The sequence below is a fragment of the Leuciscus leuciscus genome, assembly GCF_965113295.1.
Source record: "Leuciscus leuciscus genome assembly, chromosome: 22".
Lineage (NCBI taxonomy): Eukaryota > Metazoa > Chordata > Actinopteri > Cypriniformes > Leuciscidae > Leuciscus > Leuciscus leuciscus.
This window is the reverse complement of record NC_138746.1, coordinates 2,528,855-2,545,068: the sequence shown is the minus strand read 5'-3', so window position 1 is coordinate 2,545,068 and position 16,214 is coordinate 2,528,855. Positions and strand designations below refer to the sequence as shown.

Here is a 16,214-nt window from a genome sequence, read left to right as displayed (position 1 = left end):
TAACTCTTTGCATTGATATTGCGCAGCAAAATATAATGCATGCATGCTAAAACAAGTTTAGAAGATTTAAGTGGAAAAGTCAAATGAGGAGCTGAGGTGACGTACACATATGTTAGTGTTATTCAGTATTAGTCACACACACACACACACACACAGTCATTTTCATCCAACTCCACCCATGTCTGACAAGGCAATTTCCTGCAACACACAATGCACAAAGCCCTCCTACCTAACGTACCCAAACACGACCCAGATAACTGGATAAGGTAATGATTTACACGTCAGTGCCCGTATTACATGTCTCAGACACACTTTTATATATTAACTAGGCTGCATTCTGATTTTTAGTACTTGGTTTACTAAACGCACTGTAACATGAACACTGGAACGTAAAGTGCGACCTGGTCAAAATGAATAATTGATCAACACATCCGAGAGGACATTTGCCCTTTCATAACGTCTCCCAGTCGTCTCGTCAAATCAAAAAAAGCTTGAACGCTCAGATCCTCAGAAGAAGCAAGCAGAGACTCTCCGTTAATACAAGATCAGAAAATGTATTTGGCAATTTTAAACAAGTGCATACAAGTACAGCTAGAAGCGTTTTCCAATGTTTGCCAAGTGCTCGTAGAGTTGCATTAGTCACATTCTACGTTTAACAGGAACTGCCACCATACCTAAAAGTACATCAAGAAATCGTTAAACATCGACAAAGAAGAACGTAGTCCGTTATAATAATGAGTACATACCTTTTATCTTCAAAAAATATAGAAACACAATGTATTCAAAAAATCAAAAAATGTACAGCAATGTTTACGAAGTATGCATGTCCCTTATGTCCATTATATACAAGTCCATTAGTTTCTGTCTGGATGTATGCATGTGGTATTCATATTTATATATTTATATAGACCAATATTTTTGAATATTTTCAAAAAAGGGAAGGAAAAACAAAACAAAAAAAAGGAAATCAAGGGTCCCTCTCCTTTTTTACTTTGACATCTCCGGCGAGAATGGTGGCTATTTCACCTTGCATGAAAGCCCAGGGTACGTTGGATCCCACCAGAGGGCATTTCTCTCCGCTCGGACAGTACACTTCTCCGGTAGCGCCCTGCTGTTTGATGCTTTCCCGGGAACACGGGAAGCAGAACTTGTGTGACGGCACCGAAGGGCACTGCACAAAGTGTGTGTCCTCCAGCCTCTCGTGGCAAAGCGTGCAGCACAGCGGGATGCTATTGGGAACCGACGAGTCCGGGATGCTTTGAGGATGAACCGGATCCATTCCCGGCACGTGAGGCGTTCCCGAACCCTGCGCCAGCCGCCGTTGGTTGGGCGATAGTGGGCTACTGCTGTTTCTGCGCGTCGTTGAGTGGACTTGGTTGGCGTCTTTAGGCGAGCTGTTTCCGCCGGCGTTGTCTGCCGCCATTATGAGCGCCGCCATTGGAGAATGTCCGTTCTGAGAGGCGGCGGCGGCCGAGACGGGCTCCGGCGGGGTCGTGCGGGGGTGTGGGGATATCGTGGACGGCGGGGAGGCGAAGCTAGACGTTTGCACTGGTGGCATCTTCAATCCACCATCCGCCGGCGCTGGGAGCCACTGTCCTTCTCCGTTAATCTTCCCGCCGCTGCCCTCCCCTTCCGGCTCCGGAGAGGCTTTTCTCTTCAGATTCTTGGGATGTTTGCCTCTATCTGCAAAAAAGCATGAGTGTGCATGAATGGGCTGCACTATACTAGCACAAAGCGGCTTTATGCAACGACGCGGTGATGCATTGTAGTGCCAGACATAACAATGAGGCTTGACTGCAAATGCACCACATGCAAATACACGTTGAGCTTTGATCAGCGGAAATTTTCTTGCAGCTGACTCATGCCATAGTGCTCTCATTCAAAGCAGGCCATTTCAGAGACTATAGAGGCATTCTACTGTATGCATCTAGATATTATACACACACACACACACAATAAAAAAAGCTGGGTTGTTTCAACGGTCAAATATGGACAAACTAACCGTTGGGTTTAAAATTTTACAGTTGACAAAACTAACAGTTAGTTTAAGTTTTTTAAATCAAATTTTAAACCAAACGGTTGAGTATGTCAACCGTTGGTGTATTTTTTGTATTACATTTTAAACCCAACGGTTAGTTTTGTCAACTGTAAAATTTTAAACCCAACGGTTAGGTTTGTCCATATTTGAGTGTTAAAACAACACAGCATATTCACACACACACACACACACACACACATTTTCCTATACAAGATTGAAAATATGCCATTTCTTGAATGCATCTAGAAATTGTATATATATAAATATTTTAATTGTATATACTCATATATGTTTATTACACATTTATACACACATTTCACTATACAAAAAGATTAAAAATACAGAAAAAAAGGCATTTTAATCATACCTGATTTGGATGCAGGAGCATTAGTATCGTACACGACTCTCTGCTGCATGTGCTCCTTCTTAAATCTGTTGTCGTACGGGTTGAGCGCCATTAGACTGGTCTTGTTCTTGTTGATCCAGTCGTCCGCCCGGGTCTTGTGGTTGTCGCTGATCTCCGGCGTCATGCTGTCCGGTCGGTGCTGGTGTTTGTCCTTGTCGTGCTCCGTGCTGGAGACCGAGGCTGGGCGTTTATTCCCACCGAGGTCCGCAGGGTTGAGACCCAAGTGTTGTCCCGGTCTCCCGTTAATCGCGTGCGCCATGCTGCCGTTCACCAAAGGCACTAGATTGGGCGGCACGCCGCTAGTCCTCCGCGGGTTCGGACTCTGGCGGTTGAGCTCCGGTGGATCGTCCGGTTTTGAGAATCCATTCGGCACCGGGATGCCATTGGCGTGCCGTGCAGACTGATATTCTGGTCCTAGCCTCGGTGGACGCTCGGAGGAGAGCGGGTAACGGTCTAGGGGTTGCGGCGGACGCGAACCTGGGTCTCCGGGCGTGTGATTCAACGCCTGGATGTCTTTCCCCGACAACTGTTGTTTTCCCGGTCCTGCCGGTCTACCGTCCTGAAATCCATGAGCTCTTTTGAGCTGCCGAGCGGTTTCAATTACAAACTCGATCCTGTCTGCTCCTTCGTAGTTCACACATCCTCTGCAAACGGGTTCGGTAAAATCCCAGATCATAGCCCACGGCATGCGGGGCAAGTCACATAAATAACACGACTGCCTCCTCGAAGCAGCAACCGCCGCGGACGACATCGCTCTTTTAGCTGGAAAAAACCCTCCGAAAATCGAGCACAATCCTCTTTGAAACGTCTGCGGATGATGTGAGGGAGGAAAAAAAATAAGCTCCTCTCGCGCTCACACAAAGTAATAATTAAGTTACAAACAGAACTTCATAGTAGCCGTGCGCTTTACTACGACGTGCGCGCGATCTATCTCACTCACTACTACCGCGGCCAGGCTCGAGCTCAATGTGGAGCAGTGACGTCACCGCCCCGCTCTGACTCTCCACTTCTATTTACTTGATTCTTCGATAGAACAGACCCTCCGGCGCATGCGCGCTGACGGCGCTCTCTCGCGCACCCCCCTCCTCCCGCCCTTTCTTTCTTTTCCTTGAATCCTTTATTCAACTATACTTGAATCGAGGCCAGATCTGCGACGACGACGACGTGAAGTAGGAAATAAATAGGCGAAAGAGCGCTTTCGAGATCATCGACGCGATGGAAACGATTCGAAGTCGAAAGTTGTGTGTTTACACTCGCTGATGTACGAGGACGATATATGCAAATCTGGCAAATTCTGGTGAGCTGTCTGTCACCCTTTACATTTTTTTCCAAGTGAATTTGGTTCCCACGATCAATGGAAATATGAGGGAAATGTGATTTACGGGCATGCGAATGTGGAAACTAATTAAATGTTAAAGTAGTTTGTAGCGGATATGCATTTTTGTTTTTGTTATCTGCTAGAAACTGCTCTATAAAATAGCCATTAAATCTCACATGACTGGGAAAAAAACATGGAAAAGGTGTGGTTATTTATTTACGTTATGTATTATTTATTTGTTATACATTGCCTGATTGGCATGTAATAAAAAAAAAAAAATTAAAATAAAAAAATGTAATTAAAAAAAGAATTGTCGACTAAGCCCTTTTTTTGAGGATTTATTTTAATTTATAATTCAATTAAAAACTAATTTATAATTAATAAATAAATACAATTAAATGTAGATTTATAATTACTGTTATTTAAATTACTATTATTATACACTGAGTTTATAAATCCAGAGGCTAGATGATGCAACTAAAATGAGAATCTAAGATCAACTCATGTATTAAAATAGCAATAAAATATGTCTGGTGTTCCGCTTTTTCTGGAGATCCCCTACATTCCACTTCTGATCCGTGACGCTTTCCTACAGCCTTCAGTTGTGTAAACAAGTCACAATCCATCAACTCACAATATTAACAATCTACAGATTTTCCCAATCTTAGTCATATTTGTCATGCTCATGAAATGACAGATTTAAACTTTCATTTATACACACACCAAACTTGACCTCAAATCCCACTTTTTTCCCTCTAGTTTTGATGGTTGCACACATTATCTGATCGTGTCTGGTCACTGGGTACATAATGTCCACAGTGTTGAGAAGAACCAACAAATAGCTTTAGAGGTCCTTCCCTTTTGTTTTGGACTCGTTCCAAATGAGTGCAGCTTCAGGGCTCTTTGGGTGAAGCAATGCGTCTGAAATCTGCAGACACAAGGCCGGATGTGTTTGTGCAAGCCCTCGTGACGTTGGAAAGAGGAAGTAAGATGTTTAGTCACGTACCCACAGCTCGCCTCGCCCTTCTCAACGAACATCAAATCTGTTGGCCTGCAGCCAGGGCGTGTGATCAAACCCTCCTAAAGGAATTGCAGCATTAGGGCGTGTTTTTGTACCCGAGAAACTGTAAATATCGTCTTTTCTTTCCGGCTTGACAACTAATTCCTCCCGCACTAACCTTTGCATTCTGAGCAGGCCGGTCAGATTTCACATGAGCGTGTCACTCAAGGTCATTTTGTTTTCTTTATCAGTGGGTTGTGACTGAAAAATGGGACACAGATCGGTTCAGTCAAAAAAAACAAGAAAAAAAAAAAAAAAAAACAGCTGAATTGAAATAATAGTAATGCATATAAAATCATGCATAGTTGGGAAAGCAAAATATACAAAAAAAAAAAATAATCCACAAGACAACTTTTCAAACAAGGATAAATATGGTTTGTGTCGAACCACAATGTGTTTTGTGAGGTGAATTATTCAAAATATACAGCTGAATATGACTTTCAATTGTGGTGCTGTATTGGGTCACCACAACCATATGAAATATACCATTTAAAACTAATAACCTTTGTAATTTTGACCAGGCTCTTGCAAATAATTTAGCTTCAATCTGACTTTTTTGATTCCATCAATAATCCAGGTAATATTAATTCATTTCAGTGTTTGGTTCACATTTGTATGAGTTGCGGTTTTGTTCACCACACAATAAAATTCCACGTCCTGAAGCAAAAGCCAGTTGAGAAACACTGATCTACATGATCATGACTCAGCACTTCTTTAGCAATGCCTCATTAAAATAACACGTCAGGGAGAAAAACTGTAACATTGCAAGGCTAAAAGAAATAATAATAATAATAATAATGTGATCCAAGTGAGTTTTAGAAGTCAGATTTGATACAGATATCACATCTTATCAGTGGTTTTGTGTGTGTTTAAGATAGTCTGTGCTTTATTCATCAGTGTCGTGCATTTACCTCTCATGTGCTTTTGGGTTTTTTCATGGCCCATTTTTCTCTGTTACACAACTACATCTGCTACAGATGTTCAAGGACGTGGTGTTGTACATGAAAACAACACAAATGAAATATTGATATTGTTATATAAGGTCACAAATATCACAAGCTCTCATTCTCTTACATAAAATGACTGAAGCATAATTAAAACTGCTTCTTGTGTGGTCATTTTAAGTTCTGGGAAGTCGACCCAGACACATTTACAGAGACGCAGACGGCATAAAACAACATCAGCCTCGGCTATAAAACGAGTGCGTGCTAAAACATGTGCCGAGCTTTTGGGTTCACTGAAGTGTGTCAAGCTAAACCCACTGACACAATGTCATTCTACCCTGCGTTTCCGAGTGCAGGCGGTCTGTAAAAAAATCTCTGTTCCTGCTTGTGATTGGCTGTTAATTTCTCAGGAAATGGTAACCATGGCAACCCCTGCGCTCACCAGGATAGCCCCACTGACAAGCAACATCCTGTTTACTGTGTTGCTATTTTTTCCCCTCCAGCTCACAAATTCAACCGAGAATGTTTTTATTGCGAGTCTGTTGTGCAACGACCTCAGTTTAGCGATTGCTAACCGTGCACGCTGTACATAATGTGTTTACTGCACACGCTTAAATATAACATTCATTCAGTTCACAAAGAGGAGAATATATGCATATACAAAACAGCCAGAAATAGCCTGAATTATTTGCATACTAGACCACTACTGTAGTGTGTATCGTACTTCATGCATTTAGCAGATGCTTTAAGTACTTACATATGTACTTGTACTGACATGCAATCCGTACATATTGTGTATATTTTGTATATTGATATGTACTTTATTCTTTTGAGATATATATGCACACACATCTTAGTCCTGTCAAATAGATTAATAGTTTGTAAATATATACAAAATATATGTATATGTATATATATTTACACACACACATACAAACAAACACATACACACTTATATGTGTAGAAACTTGTGCGATTAATCGTGATTAATCGATTCGACAGCTCTAATATTTATATATATTAGAGCTGAGACACACACACACACAGTATATATACATATACAGTATTTTACAAACGTTTATGTAAGATGAAAGCACTTATATATATATATATATATACATACATACATACACACACACACAAATACTCCAACTTGAAACTGATTTGTTTTGATAAATTACCAATTAAATACTAATAAATTACAAAATTCTGCACATTCTCAAAACAGTAAGGCATATATTCATCTGGTTGTAATGAACCATGTACGTTATACTGACTAAAAAACACTAGAGCGCTCTCAGCGTGTCGGTGCAAACGGCAAACATTTCGTGACATCGGGGAGGTAGAAGAGCAATTATAAAATGGAGGAATTTAGTCAAAATGGAGGGCCTGAGAGAGGAGCAGAAAAAATGTGCTCGGCGTCTGGAATCTGGGGGCTGGAGGCTGCAGAGGTGATGTCATTGGAGCAGAGGATCTGGGAGAAAAACAAGTCTCTTTCTTTATTCAGATCCTCTTTGCAGTCCCAGCAGGGGTGGGGGGGGCGGGAGGATTGGCAGGGGCTGCTGGGAAATGGTAAAGGATGCCAAGCCGGCTCTGCAGCCAACATTAGTGGCTCACATCTTTGTTCTCTGAAACCTGGTGCGCTGCCAAAAGCCTCATTTCAGTTCCCCGCCATGATTACACTGGGTGTAGGCCAATTCCTGAGAGCTCGCAATCCTCTCGCGCTCCTTCAAAGGGCTCGCTGCCAAACATGCAGCAGTTTCCATGGCGACGGCCAGCCCAACATGAAAAAGTAAGTAATGATTCAGGCAGAGCGCCAGATGTGCCACATGTGCAACAGTTATAAAAAAAAGAAAAAAGAAGCATGATGAAGTAGCAAAGGCTGGTCTAGTCTAGTCTGGTAATTGTGCTTGCTAGGAAATGCAGTTAAATCAAAGCAAAATAGAATACGGAACTAAACTCGATTGCTACATTGTTTAAGGATCAGTTAAGAATGTTACCGGCAAACATTCCAAATCTGTATACTTTGTAACAGCACATCTTTCCTCAAAAAAGATACATTTAAATATCTACTATTAGTGATGCATGCTTTAGCAGACGCCGTTAAAATGAGCTTATCTGGGAAATATCAAAATGTAAGTGAATTTTCTTCTTAAAAACAGCTCTAGCATAATAAACATTCTCACGTCGTCTTTGCTGTAGCTCATGGAAAGCATGCTGTCATTGACAGATGAGAAGAGATGTGGTTTCCTGTCAAAATCCCCAGTCATTTGCACATACAGCATGACATACCTTCTGAAAAACTCACATTTGAATATTAGAATTGACGCAGACTGAAATAGGCCAAGATTTCGGTGGTCAGTTGTTAAACCATAAAATTTGCTATTTAAAATGAATCCACTCAGATTTATTTGTGATAGTAAAGTCTCGTGAGTTTTATATTAGGCTACGTGTTCAGACTGTCAGTCCAAATCCTGTTAACGTTATTTGTGTATCTGATTGGAATCTGATCTAAAATGATTGATGTTCACACTGTAACGTTGGTTTCAATATCAATTGCATTTCATGTGATTTTCGTCCGTTCACACTTGCTAAATCTGATCGGATTTCAAATCGGATTTGGATTCATAGCCTTAGTGCTGTCAAATTAAATAAGTGCATCTAACATAAAAGTTTGTGTGTGTGTGTGTGTGTGTGTGTGTGTGTGTGTGTGTGTGTGTGTGTGTGTGCGTGTGTGTGTGTGTGCGCATACGCGTGCGTGTGTGTACATATGCATATACACACACACACACATGTATTTACAAACTTGTATGAAACAAGAAGCAGCAACATGATTTTGCACACATTTTAGAGAAGTGCATCAGACCTAATCATGAACTGTTGATCTGTATGTCACATGACTCTTGCACATCTAACATCACATCTGAGGTCTGTGAGTTGGCAGGTGTGTGTGTGCGTGTGTGATGACATCTACAGCTCTATGTAAATGAAGTGTGGGCACTGTCGTCTCTTCACACTTTTGGTTTCACATAATGGAACAAGCCTGTTTTCAGCGAATGAATCACTAGAAACCAGTTCAGTGTTTTTTGCCTATTAAATTGCAGGGACATTTTGTAATGTGCACTCGCATAATCGTAAATGTCGTAATGATATAAGGACTTTTTTTTTCTTTTCTTTTTTAGCTCTCACACTTTCCAAATGTTACTAATTACTCAGCCTCAAATTACTGGATGAATGAGTGCATTTATTTTACACAATGTGTCATGTCATGCAAACAGGTTTTTGTTCTCATGTCTGGCTTTTCCGTTGACTTTTGATATTTATCAGCGTATTGTTATGCTTGTGCACTCAATAATGTTAATTTACCTCTACTGAAAAACACTTTCATTATCGGTTATGATATGACCACATTTTGGTTTATGCATAAAGTCATGATATAAGTAGTTTATCCCGACAGTGCAAAAGTAAAAGAATGTGAGGAATGTGCTTATTTTACATTAACATGACTAGTAAAAATTGAGAATTTAGAGGTGAATAAAATTAAAAAATAGCCCCAAAAAATGCATAAACATATGTTTATATTTTATCAGAATTAAAGTTGACATGAAACGGAAGTTACGCTCATCTTTTCTTCCCTATTGAAACGTGTGAAACGGCTTGATTTTGTCTTTGGGGAATTGATTGGATGGTGGATATTCGTGGTTTGCTATTGGTGGATCTCATTTGAGTGACAGGTTACCCCGCCCACATCATCAGAGAAGAAATGTCACTGCAAGAGGGAGGGGAAGTTATGAAGATGAAAGATTATGAGGCACATGAACTTAAATAAAATAATAATAACGATGTGCACGGATAAATCATTTATAATAAATACTGCAATATTCCATAAAATGTCCATTTTGATTTCATATTGAAAGTGCAATCTTCCCGCTTCGGGTCATTTTTGACCCGTGAAAAGATTTTTTTGTAAGTCTGAAATGTCAATAACTTTAAACAGGCTAAAAAGGAAACAGACTTTACACCGCAGGTCACAAATCTCGCCACATACTACAACATTACACATCATCATCATCTTTATGACTTATTGAATTCCAGGATGGCCGATTATCAAAATTACCTTCAATCATCCATAAAGTGAAAGTGTGTGAGAGGGCATCAGTATGGCATTAATAATCCTACTTTTTCCTAATTATCCTTTTAATTGTGTCACTGGCCGTGTTGGGGGTTACTAATTAAAAGTAACTTGAGTTACGTAATCAGATTACTTTTTCAAGCAACTAGTAAAGTAACGCATTACTTTTTTCAATTTACAAGTTACTTTTTCATATAAGTAACACTAGTTACATTTTCACATTTATTGACCGACAGCTCTCCTGTCCCCATGTTGAGAGAAATAAAGTGAGGACGTGTTGTGCGCGCTGTGTAAACATGATGGTTATTTATTAGTTACTTTTTGGGGGGAATATTCCAATATTTAAAGGTATAGTGGAGGATCTTTCCAAATTTTAGATAAGACCCGCCCTCTCCACTTTTTGAAAAGTTTGATTGATTCACTAGAATGACTGACAATTAGGAGGACCAATAGTTTAGACTACCCACCAGGAAGTAAAACATCCTCTGCTATACCTTTAATGCAATATTGCAATGCATTACTTTTAAAAGTAACTTTCCCCAACACTGGTCACTGGAACTCATAGTGGCACCAGCGACCGATATGCCTGACACGTCTTGAGAAAGAAATTGAGATGTCAGAAGCCTCCGCGGCGCAGCGGATATACGGCTGTTAGCTTCGGCCTTCTTGCATGTAAACTTCAAAGTGTGGATTTTTTCAAACCAGATTTCTCTCAAAAGCGAGTGACAGAATAAAAATGAGGGAGGCACTTGAAAGGGAATGTTATGGTGTGTACGATACGTGCTTGAGCTCTTTGAATCATGGTTTTCATCTGCAGACATGGCTGTCATTACCCATGTTAGCGGCGCAAGCTAGCGTTAACACACTTTACCAAGGGGGGGTTTTAAAGAGCTGGTAATAAAATGTTTTGATTAAAATGCCAAATGTGATCTTATATGGTCAGACTTTGGACCTGCGGCGTAACATCGTCTGATCGACCGTGAGGTAAGATGGTAGATTAAAGATCAGACACATGAGAAACTTTGATAATCTGCCATATAAGGAATGCAATAAGTCGTAAAGATATATAGCCTGACTTCAGAGCGTATTCTGCGGCCAAGAACTGTCATGCACGATTATGATCTACATGAAATGGCTAAAATATGAACACGTTATTATGATTTGATGTCACAAAAACACTGCGTATCTGTTTACATGTGCTGCAATAGTCAGACTATTGCTACCAATAAAACAATAAACGTAATCACATACTGCCATGCTATCATGTTGCATTTAACCCTGATGAAGACACACTACTTGTTGCGTTGTTAGGGAAAAATTACACTGAATGCAAATTATAAAATACAACTATAGCCATATAATAGTTAGGATGGCAAAATAAATATTTTTTTTTTAAAGGGAGGAGAAATGTCTGTTCTGTCACCATCAATGGTCATTTCTAATGTGTAAATTAATTTCATTCAACAGAAGGTGATTAATCACATGATTCTTGAGCAGAAAATCAGCATATTAGAGTGTTTTCTGAAGGATCATGTGACACTGAAGACTGGAGTAACGATACTGAAAATTCAGCTTTGCATCACAGAAATAAATTGCGTTTTAAAATAAATTGAAATAGAAAACTTTTTTTTTAAATGGTAATAATTTCTCACATTATTCCTGTTTTTACTGTATTTTTTGGATCAAATAAATGCAAGCTTGGTGAGCAGAAGAGACTAATTTCGAGCAACAATTCAAAGTCTAATGTATGTCCTTCCACACTATCACATTAAAATATAAATATTTTATATATAAAAATAACATAAAAATCTGAAATATTCATGTGTGTGTGTTTATATATACTACATTCTATTGTGTATTTTGAACATTGTCTATTTATAAATCTACATTGTTAAAAGCGCTATATAAATGAAGATGACTTGACTATAATTAATTATCTTATTATTATCGTTGCACAGCCCTACTTAAAATAAATAAGTATGCCATTGGAGGAGGTCATGTGACATGACATGTCCCCCAAAGAAATGGTCTCATGGTCTCAGAGGTCGAAGTCAAAGAACATGTAAACATGCAGCATTAACCGTGTTAAGCATTAACTACAGTCATCTTTCTCCCAGGTCTCCGGTCAGCGGCACGTTGGTTTATCTAACCTCATTAGATATACATGCAAGTCATTTGACCACAAAGGCCACGAGGTTGAACAAAGCCGCTCTTGTGTGAGCGTGTCAGCGGATCGGCACACCCAGACACGACAGACACGCAGAACAGCGGATGAATGAACGGCCACATCAGCACAACCGAGGATGTATGATGGGCGTTTGCAGGTTTGCTGTAGATCTCCATTTGACAAAGCTGGAGTTCAGCGGGAGTTCAAGCCGCATATCCATTATTCATGCGACCCACATGCACTTTCTGTGTGGGACGGGGGGGCTTATCTTGATCTCTACGGGAGAGGGAAATGATGTGTGTGGATGTAAGGAAGCACAAACAATAGTATTGCAGTATACAATAGTAAAATGTCCCAAACACACGTTGGCCACCATAACAACACTCCAGCTCTCATCACGAGGAAGCTGTTAAAATGCAAAGAGTGTGAAATCTACAGGAAGACACTGACAGAGAAAAGACTTATGAGAGATGAGTGTCACAGTTCATTCAGACCCCGAACAACATCGATGCTACTGGAACTCACACAGCCGAATGGAACATTAGTGCATTAGACATTCCTGTACACTGGAAAATAGTGGTAACCTGCAATTCCTACATTAAAAAACTTTACTTTTATTACTTGATTTAACCCTTAAAATAATGTTATTGGTATAAATTCATGTATTTAGGTTGATTCAGCAATATTAAATAATATTTCTGACATGAATAAAACCAGAGAATTCACCATGAGTGTTTTACACCTGCTGAAAGCATCGTTTATTTGCATGTCTGCGTCACTCACTCACTCACACACACACACGTATATATATATATATACATAATGGGAATTTCATTTTTGGGTGAACGATTCCTTTAAGTTTTTGGTGCTATAAATATCTGTTTATCTTTGCGGTTTCATCTCTGATAAAGGAACAGTTATGGGCGGCATTCATGTCTCAGTAACGCCTGGTCGTTGTAGCTTAACCACAGCTTTTACAGTTGCTGTGAAAGAGAGAAAGTGAGAGAGCCAGAAAAACTGGGCCAGCAGTAGATATATGAGCACATTAAGGGAAGTCCAAAAGAAAAATCCCCACCCAGTTAAACCACAGGCCTTGTCAGCAACACATGACCTCATGGAAGCATTGCTTTGTTATCGCTCAAACATTCAAAGCAGCACATTCCCCTCCCCCTCAAACGCACACACACACACACACACACACAAACAAACCGCCGAAGGGTGTCAAGTGACTGTTGAAACAGAAAATAAACAAAAGACATGCATGGTCGCAATAAAGACACGTTTAAATGGCAGACGCCTTTAACACTTCTACATCGCTCAAACAAGCATCAACTTCATCTCAAATGTTTACGATACGTACGATATGTACATGTGCGATATTTTGATTTCGATATATTGTGCAGCCCTAAATAGGTGAATTAGAAACAGGCACAACCGAGTCAATGATTATCATACAGTAAGAATATAAAGCTATAAAATACATTTTTGGAACAAGCTTCCGTTTCATGTCAGATCGGCCTCGTCGTTTGATGTTTAAAGGGTAACTCTCGCCAAAATGCAACCTAGGGTCTTTTTGTTAATCTTTTAAGATTGACCGTATTTTCATTTTCGCACAGTTTCATGTTGTGTCGAGCCTTCTTAGTGTTTTAAAAATAGCGATTTTGATGCTATCATAGAAGTGACCCCATCACTCCCATTCAAGAGGCAATTTGACCGAAAACGAAAATACGGTCAAACTGAAAAGTGCCGTTTCCATTCTAATTATGCTTTTACACGAAAGTTTGACTCGGGTAGATTGACAAAAGACCCTAGGGTTGCATTTTGGCGAGAATTACTCTTTAAAATCTTGTTTTTGCTAATCTTTAGCTTGCTATGTAAAAAGATTACATGTTACACTTTTGGGTATATTATGCTGTGGTTGAACTTGTATTGTCAAGTACTTTTAGAGTTGTTTTGAGTTAATATTGGTGTGTAATGTTAATATTTGATGGCAGATAATCTGAGAACACTGAGATCTCTTGAAACTTTTGATCTGAGAAGCAACTGAGATGTTAAAGACTAGTAATTTATGATCAATCACTCCTAAGTGCTGTTCTCTCTCGTCTCTCAAACAGAGCGGTGGTTCTGCATGCAGATTCATATTTCCATCAGCTCATTAGATTCTGGACGGGAATAGAGCGAGTCCAGGAATCCGATAAAAGCAGTGGTAGAAATATGCTGGGAGACGGTGGGAGACGCCCTTCACTCCCAAAGCACAACTGACCTAGAAAACCAGTGCTTATTATTGGTGTAAAAATGTTAACCCTCAATTTCCTGACTGTGTCTTGCTATTAACCCTTTACATACGCTAGTCATCTGTCTATTTCATAAGCTCAGACATGTTAATCAGGATAATGGATTGAACAAACCCTTAAAGCACTAAGTATAGAGTGCACCAGTCTGGTTTCGGAAGTAAAAATCCCATTCATTTTCTCCACAGGAGGAATTGATTTTGGACGATAACCTTTTAAAACAGACCTACTGTGAGCTTACGAGGTTGTTAATGGATTGTATATACTTTTGTTACAGCCATTGGCCCGCATTAATTCAACCTGTTTTTCTGAATAATCATGCTCACAATTCCTGGTGAAAAACTCTATCAGCCATGATTCTGCAGGGAAATATCCACCAATCATCAGAGAATTGAAACGCACCAACAAAAACTCCCATGATGCACTGCGAATGACATATTAAAGTCATGTTCCTAACCCAAAAAACGTGAAATATAGTTTCTACGTACATAATAAACATCCTTAAATCAATCGTTTGAGAAATCTCCAACTTGTTTTGACAATTTATGTAATCCGCAACTCTTCATATACGTTCGCTCTTTCCCTCACTAAAGCTTTTACAGTATAAGCTCACAGTCTTGTATCTTAATCTTTTTGTTCAATTTTTTAAATACTTCCATCTAAACAAAGTTTGCAATGCTGTGATCCACCTCGTAGCTGGCTGATTTGCTTCATGGCTTATAACTCTTAAACGAAGACTCTTTAAAATCTCGAAGGGAAATATACTTCCAAAACCAAGGCAATGGAAAGTGGAAGGTCAAATAGGTCATTTTTTTTTTGAAAACATCACTAAATATCACGCTTTATAAGGCATCATTTTCCAGCTAATAGCCGTAGAGTTTCGCTTCTTTTTTTAAGCCAATCATTTTGAAAGTCACAACTTAAAGGGAAATTAAAATGAAAATGAAGTCATCATTTACTCACCCTAGTAATGCGGTTCTTCCTTTTTCAGACCACATAAGGAGACATAAAAATAAAAATAAAAAGGCATATAAATGGCAGTGAATAGCGACCAGCATCAAGCTTTTTAAAAAAGTATCACAGAATGATCCCATGCGACACATGCCGTATATATCCCACGTGTTCTGGGGGTTTATGATGGGGTTTGGTGAAAAACAAACCAAAATTTTATGTATTATTTGACGAAAATGAACGGCCAAGGTCAGGATTTTCGTTTAAGTTTCGCTGAAAATCCAGCGTTTAATGTTGTTTATGTGTCTATGTGGTGTTTTTAATACGCTTTAAGACAAACCATGTGTAAATTCATAAGTCGACAGCATTGCTGAGTATTTCCTCCTTAAAACTGCAGTGAACCAAAGACAGTCTCAAAAACACACTTTGAAATCGCTGGTGTTTCTGACGTCACAAACTACCTTGTAACCAATCAGATCAACGTGTGATCGTCAACCAGTGGATCTCTGAGCTGAGTGAGTGAGTGGAGGCGGGGCTCATTTGCATATTCATAGAACCACGCATACTAAATGAGGCAAGGGTGTCGAGTTACATTCAAGATATATTTTAAAGCAAAGGAAAAAAAACGTTTAAATACGTCATTTTGGTGATCAAAGATGTGTTTTAAGAGATACAAATATTGACTACAGCAGGACTTTAAGTAATTCAATTTCAGTTTGTTTTTCACCAAACCCTATCGTTGGAATATACGCATGGGATAATTCTGTGATACTGCCATTATATGGAGGAGCGCAAACCGGACAATTATTTTTTTTCATTATCCTTTTGTAGTCCCAAAAAAAAGAAAGAAAGAATGGCATACCGCATTAGAGTGAGTAAATTACTTATTTTTAATTTTAGGGAGAAA

General features: G+C 39.4%; 1 protein-coding gene and 2 long non-coding RNA genes across 3 annotated transcripts in view; 1 reads left to right on the top strand and 2 right to left on the bottom strand.

The window, feature by feature from the left end:
• LOC309486262 overlaps positions 1-5,817 on the bottom strand; it is a 118,967-nt gene extending 113,150 nt beyond the window's left edge. Inside the window, exon 1 of the long non-coding RNA XR_014201416.1 lies at positions 5,734-5,817. This is a non-coding gene — a long non-coding RNA (uncharacterized lncRNA). The remainder of the gene's footprint in view (positions 1-5,733) is intronic.
• Positions 535-3,374, bottom strand: irf2bp2a (interferon regulatory factor 2 binding protein 2a). The gene is made up of 2 exons (XM_082153408.1): positions 2,406-3,374; positions 535-1,683 (listed from the first exon to the last, which is right to left on the bottom strand). The coding sequence occupies exons 1-2, from the start codon at positions 3,193-3,195 to the stop codon at positions 968-970; spliced, it is 1,506 nt and encodes a 501-aa protein (XP_082009534.1). The 5' UTR covers positions 3,196-3,374; the 3' UTR covers positions 535-967.
• A 1,644-nt stretch (positions 5,818-7,461) lies between the features above and the next one.
• LOC309486258 lies at positions 7,462-12,761 on the top strand. Its single transcript, XR_014201412.1, has 2 exons — positions 7,462-7,558; positions 12,016-12,761. It is a non-coding gene; the product is annotated as an uncharacterized lncRNA (long non-coding RNA).
• Positions 12,762-16,214: the final 3,453 nt, after the last annotated feature.